Source organism: Parasteatoda tepidariorum, chromosome 2 (genome assembly GCF_982258835.1).
Source record: "Parasteatoda tepidariorum strain Cologne lab strain chromosome 2, Ptep-v5.0, whole genome shotgun sequence".
Taxonomy (NCBI): domain Eukaryota; kingdom Metazoa; phylum Arthropoda; class Arachnida; order Araneae; family Theridiidae; genus Parasteatoda; species Parasteatoda tepidariorum.
The window spans coordinates 123,326,413-123,340,170 of NC_141756.1; the positions used below are offsets into that span (position 1 = coordinate 123,326,413).

The window sequence follows — 13,758 nt, forward strand, 5'->3', positions numbered from 1 at the left end:
AGTACATAATTTTTTTTTCATACTGTACTGTGTACTCTATATTTAAAAAACTTAAATAAAACTAATGGTACTTATTAAATATAAGTTTGAATTGTTTTTGATTCGCTAAAGATGTGAACTTTCTTTAAAAAAGATATATCTTCAAAGAAAATTTGTATTCTAGTACAAAAATGAACAAACTTATGATCAGCCATAACACAGTTCTTAGAAAAAAAATTCTGGTACAATGCAGCTTTTTCAGGGGTCTGTCTAGGTTTTTCTGAAAGGTACCTATTTTGTGAAAATTTAGACATAATTTGTGAAAAGTTAAAAATTATATTAAAATATCAGCACAAAAACATGGTAAAAATATAGATTTAATGTTTCTTAACGGATACAAAAACAAAATTTTAAGGAAAAGTATTTTGTGAAGCTACCGTTTTTCCTAAAGTTGAATTTGTGAAACTACCGTTTTAAATAAAATTGAATTTGTGAAACTACCGTTTTAAATAAAATTGAATTTGTGAAGGTACCGCTAAACGGTAGCAAATTCGGCCTGGACAGACCCCTGTTTTTCATCCACTTAACCTTTCAAAAAGAGACTACAGAATCAGGGGGTCAGGAGGGAGTTTAGCCTCCTTCCTTTTTTAGGAAAGAAGGTGTCATACCCCTTTCTAAAATTGCATATTTTCCCTCAATATTAGAGTAATTTAATTTACAATTAAAAAAGACAGATATTTTTTGCGTCTTATTTTTAAAAAAAAATTCTTAAATTTTAGTGTTTTTTTTAAAAAAAAAATAATAATTTCTTTGGTGAAAACTGCTTTCAAATAATCCCCAACCAATCCACCCGCAAAGGATATATACATCCTTATTCCTGCCCGAAGGCAAAATTCTTGGTTTCATATGTCACAGTGAAAAGAATAAAAACATATACCGTAAAACGAGAAATATATACATATACAACTCCAATACATACATATACATTTTTTTTCAACAAATATCTTAAGTTAAATGTTTTTATACTGTTGATTGTTTTGAATTAGTTCTATTATTTACAGTGATTTTTGGTATTTAAATGCAAAATAGTAGAATGTCTTGTTGTTACATAAAAACTACGTAAAATTCTCTAAATTTTATTGTTTTTTACTTGAAATCTAACCCCATGCTTTTTTTTAAATTTTAAATTAAGTTAATTGTGTTTTACAGCTAGAAACAGGTATAGTAAAGTTCAGAAGAAAAAAATACAAAGGTTTGGTTTCCATGTTCCCAATAAATAAACAATTTCTTTCTTCTTTACATTCTATATTTATACATCATTTAATGTTTCGCATACATTATCAAATTTCTTTGCCAGCTTTTTAGGGAAAAAGGAGAAAGATTCGGAAATATCATTACGATAATGCAAGCAACAACTTTCGACATTGTGATTAAATCAAATATTAAAAATTAAAAAATCAATTATTTACCAATGAAAGAGTAGAGTCAAATGTTATCAACATTTAGTTGGTTTTTAAAGGAACCTTTTTTCTTTTTTTTAGAAAAAAAAATTAAAATGTGATTTAAAAGAGTAGGTAATATGAAATTGAGAAAAATAAGATCAATGCAACAATTTTTCTACAAACATTACTGTTTGCAATTGCAAGATATGTAACTGGTTAGCTTGGTGGGGAAAAAAAGAATCCAACGGTTAGATTGGATGGGAAATCTAAAGCTTACGGAAAAAAGTGCAAAATAAAATCTACTGTTAAATTATGACCAGATAATTTTGGAGAATTTTATTTTATAAAATTAAAAATACTAAAACATTTTGAATCATTTTTTTTTTGAAAGAAAAAAAAATCTCCAAACCATTGGAACAAACTTTAATGATAAATGACTTCGTCTTGCGAACTGGAAAGCAAAAAAGTAAATCCCCTGGTTTTATGAACAGGAGCAAATATCCTAATCCATTCTTTCCTTCCAAAACATTCTTTGCTTTCTCTGAACTCCATAGTCCTATAGTTTCCGAAGAGCTGAAATGTTTCTTCATTCATTTAGCAAATATGGAAGAGTTTTGATGCAATGAAAGTAGTGCTAAGTTGGCAATATTTTGAACATTTTGCCATAAATTTCTGTCTAAAAAAGTGTGTATAATGGACTGTAAAATAATAGTGAAATTAAGAAAATCAGTGAAAAAATTAGATTTTTTTTTCCTTCCCAAGTTTTTATCTAAATTTATTCGACTTTCCGAATTAAAAAAATAAAAAACCCTGATAATTATAGGTGGGTGGCTACCCTGATTTACAAGGCTCATTTTTAAATTAAAGAAAAAAAAATTCAGAAAAAAAAGTGAGATAAAGCAGTTTTTTTAAACATTCTAAATAATTGTATATTAACTAAAAAACAATAATAATATGCACCTTGCAATTTTCTGAATCACTATTGGTTATATTTAGTCACCCTGTATCGATTGTAAATTTTGCACTACGTAGGGTAACATAAATTATTTTTTTTAATCCAGTTCCCACTACTTTGCTGATTCCACAATTCTTTAATGAAGAGATAAATTCAAACCTTTGTAAGGAGCTCCTTCGTAAAGAAGACTTTTGTGCCTGGTAGTGAGGAGGCCAAGCAGCAGCATCTTGTGTGGTCAAAGGGTGTCTCTTGGGAGAGGTGGATGGAGGAGGTGAGGAAGATGAAATGCTATTGAGGGAAGGAATTTCACTATTGCAGCGCATCAGAGGATTGGGAACAATTTGAATAGGACTGGAACTACGGCGTGATGGTATTTTAGGTGAAGTGTGCATGGGACTGCTGCCTCTGGAACTTCTATGAGGAATGGGTGGGGTGTTCGGAGGCGTCCTCGGCGGTGTGGCGGCATTTCCGTTCACCCTACTTTCTCCGATAGCCTTCACCAGATCTTTTACGGAAACGCTCTGCAGTTCCGGTGGGATGTCGCAGGTGACAGATGTCCGACAGTATTCCGAATTGGATCGAATGCCAGACTCTTCGCTCAATAAACGCTGGAGGGCGGAAATATGGCTGCTGTTGTTACTGGAGGTCTTCATGGCATCCAATTCGCTTTTTTCGGGCTCCAAGACGTTCATAGAAATGGATGGAGTAGTGCCTAAAAAAACATTTAGTTCGATGTAATGAGTTTATTCGTTTCATGAAAGGATTAAAAATAGCAGAAAAGGTTATTTTTTTACTTGGCGATCCAAATCTAAAAGGACTAGCAGAATCACCAGAAGAAGCATCATCATGATCTGAAGTACCGCTACCAAAAGTAAAAATACCTAGAAACATAAAATCAATTTTAGGTATTATTGAACTCTATTTCCAGACACACTATATTTATAATATGTAACACGACAAACACTTAGAATAGCCAAATGCAAACTGCAACTCGCTATAACTGAGTAGAATATAATCAAATAAAATTCTTAAAAATATAATCCTTCGAATAACTCTTGAAAAATTTCCGTAAGATTATTATATTTTCAAAAAATAAAAAAATAACTGATTAATTTCAGAACAAAAATTTATCATATATATATTTTGTTGTTGTTGTAATAATTGCCATTTAAAGAATTAATTCACAATTAGCGTGGTTAGTGCAACAAAAATTTATAATTTTAATTATGAAACTTTGTAGTTCAATGTCACACAGGAATGTTTGACTTTTTTAAAACACAATTTTCATAATTTGTGAAAAGGTCTCTAAAGACCTAATTATTTTGTTAAAAATAAATAAATTACTTGCATAATTAATTGGAAAGTTTTAAAGGAATTACATATATTAATTAACATATAAATATATTGGTGTGCAGGCAATCAGGGATAAGAACGTGCAATTAAAAAAAAAGCTGAGAAAAAAAAATTGGAATAAGAAATACATGATTTTTATGCTACACACCCCTTTAAGAATCAACGATGCAGGAAACAAAAATAAATTTATTATGAAATTTTAACTCTATTGAAATAAATTTTATTTAAACTTACTGAACTTAAACATAGTGGGTGGTAATGCACTAAGTCAATTTTTATTAATTTTCTGAAATAAATGTTACATTTTACTCATTTTAAATTATTTATTATTATTTTTCTGACAATAGTTGCCACATAGTTCTTAACACTCAATGAGAAAATAGTGCACTGCGAATTTCAAACTGCACATTTAAGTAATCACTTTTTATTTTGACCCACTAAATTAGCAAAGATTCAAATCTATGTGGTTTGTCAATCACTATTACAGATTTCCACACAGCTCTTAAAATCTTCATACTTTAAAACGTCATATTATTCAAAACCTTGCTTAGTAATCATTTCTGAACTCAATTAGCAAGAATTCCATAGTAAATCCGTGTCATTTTGTCAATTGTTTTTATTTTGTAGTTATTAAAAGGGATTTTCACGTACATTATTCAGGGATGAGAGTAGTCAGAAAGTAAAAAAGAGGAAATATATATATATATATATATATATATATAAATATATATAACCAAAAATTTGACAAAAAAAAGTGCGATTTTTAAACTTGTAAACCATGTGATTATAAATCCCGATATGAGGCTTTTAAATCACATGAATATGAAACTCTACATCGAATTTAAAAAATGCGAAAATACAAATCATGATGCGTAATTTTTAGATCAAGATGCATAATTTTAAAATCGCGCGATATTACAACCCGAAAAACGAATCACGACATTGGATTTTAAGCTCGCGTAGCTACATAGGGTTTTAAAAGCTCGTAAATACAAATCGCGATATTGGTTTTTTAAATCTCATAAATAAGAATCGCAATGCACAATATTTAAATGGCCTGAATAAGAATCGCAACGTTCAACTTTTAAATCAGGTAAATACGAAAATCGATGTTTGATAATAAAATCGCGATTTTAAAAATGCAAAAATACAAAACACGATATTAGATTTTTAAATCTCGTAAATACGAGTCATAATGTACGATATTTTAAAAGCGTAAATAAGAATTGCAATGCGCAACTTTTAAATCAGGTAAATACGAAAATCGATGATTGATATTAAAATCGCGTGAATAAAAATCGAGATATTTGCATAGTCTGGACTTGGGATTTCTAAAAGGCTTGTTTGAATTGTTTTTTGTTTACACAATAAATAAAAATTTACAAGATTAATTGAATGAGCAAATAAATATTTTCACTGCAAATCCACCTCTATTTTTTCGCTCTTTTTGTTTGCATTCACTCCAGAATACAAGAAGCAGCGACGTCTAAATTACGAAAATACGAGCTATCCCGCTGAAGGATAAAAAATACGGAAAATCTTATTTTCTGTGGGTGAAATCGGAGAAAATAGCTAATATAAGTAAACATGCGGTAGGGTTAGCAGCTAGGACGTAGTTCGAATTTTCTGTTTTTCTTTGAAAATCGTAAATAAATATTATTATTTGACTTCAACGACTGAATTTTTTAAAAAAAACGGGATATTTATAAATAAATAAGTAAAAAAAAAACGAAACTTTTAGAGAATCTGAGTTTTTGATAAAAAGGCTGAAATTCGAGAGACAAAAGCGAAAAAAATCTCATCCCTGTATAAAGGTCAACCAGTTTTATCCCAAGGAAATGATTTTTAGAAAAAATTCAGAGGGAGGAATGAGGACTTCAATAATTTCGCTCCGTGGAAAATTAAATTTCTCATAAAATATTTTAACTAGTGCAAAAAAAATTTCAGCGGAAATTAGCGGGAAAAATGGAAAAATCTGAGAAAAAGCGGAAATCCGCGAATCCGCGGAAGAATCTCATCCCTGATTATTTAATAAGTTCATCATTTTAATACATTATTTTGTTTTAATATATTATTTTATTTGTCTAACTCATGCATTTGAATAATCCTTTTTTAATGCACTCGATAATTGACAATTCTACCTATAAACCACATAGTTTTATAACAGCATTTTTGTTAGTTACTAAAACGGATTTTCATAGTTTTTAAAATTTTGGATTTTTATGCAACATTGTTTTGTATGGGAAATTTCGAATCAGGTAATATGAGAAAACATTTTCTTTACAGGGTATCTGCTACATTTTAGATTCTCAAATTCATGACAAATTCCCAGAGTTTTTCATGACTTAACAAAGTTACTATTTTCTCAAAGAAAAAAAAATGTTCAAAATAACAATAAACAATAAATTTAAAAAAGCATTATAATAACATTTATTGAAATGATAAGTATAACCAAAACTGTTATACTCTTCATCTTTATTTTTAAATTTAAAAAACAGAGTAAAGAAAGAGTTGAAGCAATGAAATAGCTGAAAAAAATACAAAAGCAAATAATTCTTTTTTCTACAGAATTATATTCTAAAGATACTTTTCTTGTTTATCGGAAAGAAAAGAAATACTCCCGATTTTTCTGTTCACATTTCAGAATAAAAAATTTTTGTCAAAGACTGACTTGCTTTAGCTAGAATTTTAAATTGATGAAATAAAAATAAATAAAAAATAACAAAAATTCCGAAATCACAGAAGTTTAAAAGATAATTCGAATAATAGAAATGATGTTTTTTCTTTCATTTTTTGTACGAACACCATAATTTTTAAAGAACATGAAAACAACATTTTATATTTTAATCAAATATGTCTGTGAGTGGGGATTTTGTTACAAATTCAGATGTTCAGAACACCACAAAATTGGGGGGGGGGGGTTAAATTCCATCTTAAAAATTAGATTTTTCGGCGAGCTAAATTCACTACTTTCCTAATTTTTTTTTTAAAAAATAGTTTACATCATGACAAATTTTGTTCAATACCAAAACTCATTACTTTCCAGGTGCACAGATTGGTTGTGTACTCAAAAAATCTGATGATTGATAAATCAGAGAAATACATACCCATGGACTGTCCAAATGAGGGGAATGTCTGAGCAGAGAAATTGAATCCTTTTCCACCGGATGAAGAAAATATAGAATTCTGTTCAGATGGAAATTTAGTATAAGATTCCTTCATATCATCTCTCTGTAAGTAGACAGCATCCATAGGACTCTGTATGAGGGTCCATGCTTCACCATCCAGATTAAAGCAATACTCCTTCACACTATCTCTGTCCAATTTCACCCATACACCATCCGAGTTGGTCATCTTTTTGAAAACAATTTATAATTCAACAAAACACACATTATACATTTTAAGATTAATTTAAAGAAGTCATTCATGAAAAAAAAAATTACCAACGGTTTATTAAGTTACATAAATGTAAAAAGTTATGGCACAAAAGGGTCAAAATATTTACTTTGAAACCGTGAGAGATAACTATAGTTTGTGTAAAGTAAGAACTCCCTTTGCCATTCAGTTGGACCCGTGGACGGTGACTATGGTAATGAGGTATACCTACAGTTTCTGGTCAAATTATTAGATGATTCTATGTAAAATCTTAATTATCAGTATATACTATACAGTATTACCGTTTTTACGTGACTGAAACCAGTTTACACTTGTTTACGTCTGTGTATCAATAGGTTAAATTAGACGGTATATCATATAAATTTGTCGATAGGATAAATTAGACGGTATATAATATAATTTGTCGATAGGATAAATTAGACGATATATTATATTAATATAGAATACTTATTATATCAGGTATTATATTGTAATAATTAGACCAAATAATTAGACTCACAGTACTGTTTTAATAATGACATGATTTGCACGAGTTTATAGGCAATACTTTTATATTGAAACATACACGTGATGGGTTTTCATTTGGGAGATTTTTTTATATACTTCCTATTAGTATTTATTTTTAACGTATTGCATTCCAATGTTAACCAACTGATACAGAAGCATAAACAAATTCATCCGAGTAAATACGATACAGCTGCACAGCATCACCTGATAATTATAATTTTACATAGTCTTATAGTGAGTCTAATAATATGGTTAGGGACTGCATTTCAAGAAGGGATGAGGGGTCATTGTTTAAGAAAGGTTTTGTCTCAGGTAGGCGAACGAAAGGGAATCTTTTTCTTTGGTCTATTGAGATAGCCCTAAAGTGATGAGAACGTACCCTCCCTATCATTATGCATTACGGACCGACTGTGCACCGAAATGGATTGTTGTTAAATAAATTGTGAAAACATTGAAAAGAACAATGTGAAAGCCTTGATTTTGATGCAGAAAAAATCAACACAATAAAGAATAAAAATCTCATTTTCGGAAAGAGAAAATTAAGCCCTTTTTAAAAACACCCCATGAAAAAAAACACATTTCAGGGCTTATAAAAAAACAAAATTAAGCGTCTTTAAGCAATTTTTAAAAACGCTACACACCATGTTTGAAGAATTTTATAAATACTGAATTTGAAATGTGGCATAAACATAAACTTTATAAATAGTTTGGATTCAGCATGAATAATGAGAGCTAAAATAATATGTTAAAATTGAAAATTAGTTCACTTACAGTTTCTATACCACAAACAGTGTTACCCATGCTCAGCATGCCTACGGCCGAGGCTTTTAAACTAGGTCTGCTCCTGATGTTATGGCCTGATGCCCCGCACTTCACAACTTTATAAACACCAGGTCCTGAAAACGTAAATATAATTTCAAGTAAATAAACCAAACAACTGACAATCAATGAAGAGCATAAAAAGTAGCCTCAAATTATAAATGGAATTTCTTGTTTTATTTGATGCTACAATTTTATATTTCATACACAATAAGTAAATAATAACAACAATAATAAAAAGTTTGGTGAATAGGTGAAATACAATTTTTTTTTATAACTCACAGTAAAAAAATAATAACAGTAATTTTGATGTAATTTCATATCTACAAAAACATTGCCAATTATTAATTTTAAAACTGAAACATGAACATAACAATATTATCCATTCATAGTTCACAACATGAATAGGAAAAAATCCAGTCGATTTTATTAAATAATATAATGTTGTGCTGATAACTGTTGCACAATGTACTAAATATTTTATGCATAGGGATTTTTATAGTCATCAAAAAAGAAAAACTGCAATATTTATTTTTCAGTTACGATGGATATTAAATGAACTTGAAATGTTATGTATTATGTTTACTGATCATTTTCAATAGTAATAAGCATTTAATTTATCAAATATAGTTAAAATATTTTTTTAAACAAATTAAAAAGTAATAGGCATCTCAATAAAAATAAACTGAACATTTTAAGACAAAAACAGTTTTAAACTGATTTTTATAAATGAGGCTAGCTTTATTATACATAATATTTATTTTAATATCCAAGCAATTAATAATCTGTGCAAAATTTTTATTTCACTAGGGATTTTTTAAGAACCTTAATCAGTGTTAGGGAATTTTCTAAAATGAACAAGAACCAGGAGAATTTATATTAAACCAGCAGATCAGGAAAAACTGAAAAAAAAAAATCCAGCACAGTTAGCAGCTAGGTCTATTCATTGTTTCAATGCCTAATATATACATTTGTATAGATATTTATATATGCAGAACTGCATAGATAAATATCTACATATTTATTTATCTATACAGTTCAAGAATATAGCTATACAATAATCAGGAAAATAATTTTGAAGAAATAGTCAGGCAGGGCAACATTAAAGCTTTATAACCTAATTCCTGCTTCTTAATTAGTAAAAAAAAATGAAGTATATATACTCGACCTTGTAATGAATTAAATTTGTTTCTATGATTATCTTCTAAAGACTTCTTTTTCAAACTTTTCTCTTTGAAAAAATCAGTTAATGCAGTTTTTGGTTCCTAAAAAAAATATAGCAAAAAATGATCATTATTCTAAGCGAGGAAACATTTTTCAACATTTTGTTTATCAAACAATGGCACAATATAAGTGTTTTTTTTTTTTAATAAAGATCGACAATAAAGTAAAAAATAAATAAATAAAATAAGCAGAAAAAAGTAAAGAGTGAATTCAGAAACAATGAGGGTTATATTTTGGACCATTGACAAATATTTTACGATGGCCAGAGTCAAATTTAAGTGGACTCCCACCATCGAACTACTGTTAATTTTAAACACTGCAGTTGTTAACTAAAACAAATTCCTTTTTAAAAAAGAATGGTCAGTACTTACTAAAAAAAGGAAGAAAAAAAAAACGATTTAAGCTCTATTGCAGTGCAAAGATTTTAGAACAATGGCAGAGAAGAAAAATATCATACCTCTAAGGGTACCAATAAAGTTTTTCCAAGATGTTTGTTATACTGCAAACACCAGGCTTCGGTGAAACCGTTCTGGCAATACTTCCTGACAGTCTCTGGGCTGAGGCGGACCCATACACCATCTTCATTTTGAAGCTGAAATGAAAAGAAGACATTATCTATAATATTTTTAAAAATACAGTAAAACCTCGCTACAACAATATTTTGGGGACCAAATCAATATAGTGTTGTAGAGGGATATATTGTTATATCGAGGACCTACATACTTTGGGAGGACAATAAGATTTTTTTAAAAACTTTAATGTTATATAAAGTATTAACTATAAATGTATTTATATGTTATGTAAAAAATTAATTTGCAGAGTGTTAATTATGAAAACTAATTAAAATAAATTCAGAAAATAAGATCGTAAAAATAACTGAAAACCATTTTTATTGAAAATAATCTGATATTTTGGTTTGTTTATTCATTTAGTTTTTGTTTTGTCAAGTCAACCAACATAGTATGCATTAAGTCCAAAGCACGAAAATGAATTTCGTTTGTGAAGGGTGCTCCACCCAACCTCTGCAGAAAAAAAAAGTCTCCCTTTTGTGATGCTTGTGGTCATTTGTGAGTCACAATCACCTTTTAACATGAAGGCAATAAAATCAAATAGGAATGTTACATCTGTGACTTATTAAGAGATAAGGGAGGTAATTCTAAGAATGGAAGCTCTTGGGGTGGTCAGCAGTGAGTCTTCTCTTGTCATAAAAGAGGCAAAAGATGATAAAATAAGATTTCTTACATTATTTGAAAACCAACAATAAATGGAGAAAATAAGGTTGAAATAAAAAACTGCTTTACAGGGGTTTATTGCTGTAGAGAATGTCATAATATTGAGAGAAGCATGACATTAATTCATATGCAAGTTCGTCGGGACCACGAAACATTATCATAATAAAGGGAGTTGTTTTTATTGGATATCATAGTAGGGAGAGTTCATCGTATAAAATTTTTTTGCCAATAAATTCTAAAACTCCTTGCTATCAGGCTAACTGAGTCTTGTATTTGGTACAAGGTTGAAACCTGTAAGGCTACGGAGTCGCACATTGATAGCCATAAACTCAAATTAGAATCAGCTGCCAATATCAGTTATAAAATAAAGTACAAAATAAATACTGAGAGTAGAGCTTCTCATAGATGTAACACAGTTTCCCAATGCTGGCTGGTCGCTACGAATTTTGCACTTGGATCCTACCGATCGAAGTGCTGAAATAAAGTATCATCAGTCATAGATAGATTACGGGTTAGAATGCCTTTGCAATTGGGCTAACCCCAGATTTGATTAAGAGGGATGAGATTGGTCACTAAGCAAAAGAAAGGAAAAAATTAAAAAAAAAAAAAAAAAAAAAAAGGAAAAAATATGTTGATGGTGTGATGCAAAAAAATTCAACAAAAACGGGTCAATTTTAAAGATACCATGATATTTCCCAACCCGGGTGGGTTTTTCTGAATTTTTCATGCTTTATTGGGTTCTTTTTTTTTCAAAAGAGAGGGCAGGGATAAGTATCTCATGTTAATGATAGAGATATGACAGATTTTAGCAACTTTAAGATTGCCTTAAGCAAATGTCCAACTAATTCTGCATCACTGGAACGAGTGCTTTCTACTTGTGGACTGGTTTGGTCAAAATTGAGAAATAGACTGAGTGTACAAAAGGTGTTAAAATACATAAACATTTAAGATTGAAGATTTATAACACTAATCGATTTATAATGTATTTCCTCTGTCTGTGTTTATTTTGAATTAAAATCCTTATGAAATAACTTTTATTGTAGTATGATTTAGTCAAATTATTCTGTTTTTTATGTGAGACCTATACATTTTTCTTCATGAATTCTACAAATAATTTTTCTTTTCAGACAGTTGTTAGTGTTTTCATCATAGGTTCATTTTTTTAGGCTAGACTATATACATATTTCAATAGCATAGCTCTTTAATATAACAAAGGATAAAAAAAGAAATCAATTTCAGTAAAACCCACTTTAGGGTGGGTTTTACTGGGTAGGTGCACTTTTTGCAACCCTGATTCTAGTATTTATTAAATTTCTTTGAACCATATAATGTACAAAAAAAAAGTGGTTTAATAGGTGTCTAAAACTTGTAGTTCTTCTGAAAATTCCCAGACATTTTTTAAAAAAAATATTGTTTTCTCTGACGACAACTCCCGGTTTTTCCAATGCATACCAATCCCGAATGTAGCAACAACTAAAATGAGTTTGGCACTGGTAGTAGATCAACAGGATTTCAATAAAACACTGTTGAACTTATTGTGAAACAATCCATGACAGATATTCTACAGGTGCAAGAAAATTTTATGCACTGACCTCATCCATGAAACTAATGACATCATTGACACGAACTGTTCCAATCTGTTCACTCTGCAGAGATGGATGGCTGCGAACTCTAAGACCAGCACTGAATTTTGCAGCAAACTTCCGTATCTGAAATAATAATAATAAATCTTAATTATCCTCAATGCATAACAAAACGATAGGAAAAAAGAGAAATATATACCCTATTTGGCTGTTGTGGTGTTTTAGGTGTGATTTGTTTCATAGGTATGAGCAATCCTTGAGGAGGCTCTTTCACTTCAACATACTTCTGCTGAGAAGTGGCTGAAAACAAACATCAATACAATAGCTTTAGTGAAACATTCCCTCACGATTCATTACAAATTTGAATTAATCAAAATCTGTAAAAATATTTTTTGTTTTGTTTGGTATCAAGATATAATGCAAGGTTGTCATTCAAATCTGTAATCAATTACAGTTATAATCGATTACTGTAATCGACACCCAATTCTGGTAAACACCAGTGGTTAACTTCTTTATCTCTGAGAGGAGGAAATCTGCATTCTAACTCTAAGTTTGGGTCCTCTTTGTTAACATTATTAATGGACGTTGTATATGATTATTTGAGGTAACCTCTTTCCTGGTCTAATAGTCTTATAATTCTTTAGGGCATTGTTTGATGAGATTTCCTTTTTTGAGAGTCTTAAGGTCCTCTGTATTGTTGGTTTCAATTCAACCTTTGCTCACTTCTTTTGATGCCTTCAGCTTGTCAGGATTGATACCAGTGACGAGGTCATGTTTAATTTTGTTTGCATCATCTGTCTCCTGTATAGGGTAAAAAATTGCTATGTGCTCTTTCCTTCTCTTTCTAGGTGAGCTTCTTTCTCTGGTCCTGATCACATCACAAGATGTGATAATTTTGTGGAATAAATGTTTGGTTCGATACCTTTTCTTAAATCTGCCATTATCTTTTTTGTAATAAGTTATATAAATAATTTTCATAATATTCATTAGGGTTATATTTTTGCTTTAATAATTATTTGTCTAAAGAATTTTTGAAAGCCAAAAGATTTATTTTTAATTAAGGAGCCTAATTTTCAACTCTTCCCATCCACTTCTCAGTCCTGTCTGTTTATAATACAGTACAGAATCTCTTACCCGGAAATCAGAATACCAGAATGAAATCCGATACATTTTCCTGCAATTTTTTAAAAAAAAAATTTCTGTTTTCCTCAAAAGATTTCAGAATTCTTCTTCCTTTTTCAACAGATGTTTACCATGATTTTAGAAGT

The 13,758-nt window shown here is 29.8% G+C and overlaps 1 protein-coding gene across 1 annotated transcript in view; it reads right to left on the reverse strand.

Annotated features, from left to right (window-relative positions):
• Positions 1–13,758, reverse strand: part of LOC107440653 (E3 ubiquitin-protein ligase MYCBP2) — a 194,178-nt gene that overhangs the window by 61,724 nt on the left and 118,696 nt on the right. The window contains exons 49-56 of the mRNA XM_087158274.1: positions 12,690–12,790; positions 12,500–12,616; positions 10,133–10,267; positions 9,620–9,716; positions 8,404–8,528; positions 6,837–7,083; positions 3,171–3,257; positions 2,536–3,088 (exon numbers count right to left, since the gene is read on the reverse strand). Of these exons, the coding sequence (XP_087014400.1) occupies positions 2,536–3,088; positions 3,171–3,257; positions 6,837–7,083; positions 8,404–8,528; positions 9,620–9,716; positions 10,133–10,267; positions 12,500–12,616; positions 12,690–12,790 (1,462 nt within the window). The remainder of the gene's footprint in view (positions 1–2,535; positions 3,089–3,170; positions 3,258–6,836; positions 7,084–8,403; positions 8,529–9,619; positions 9,717–10,132; positions 10,268–12,499; positions 12,617–12,689; positions 12,791–13,758) is intronic.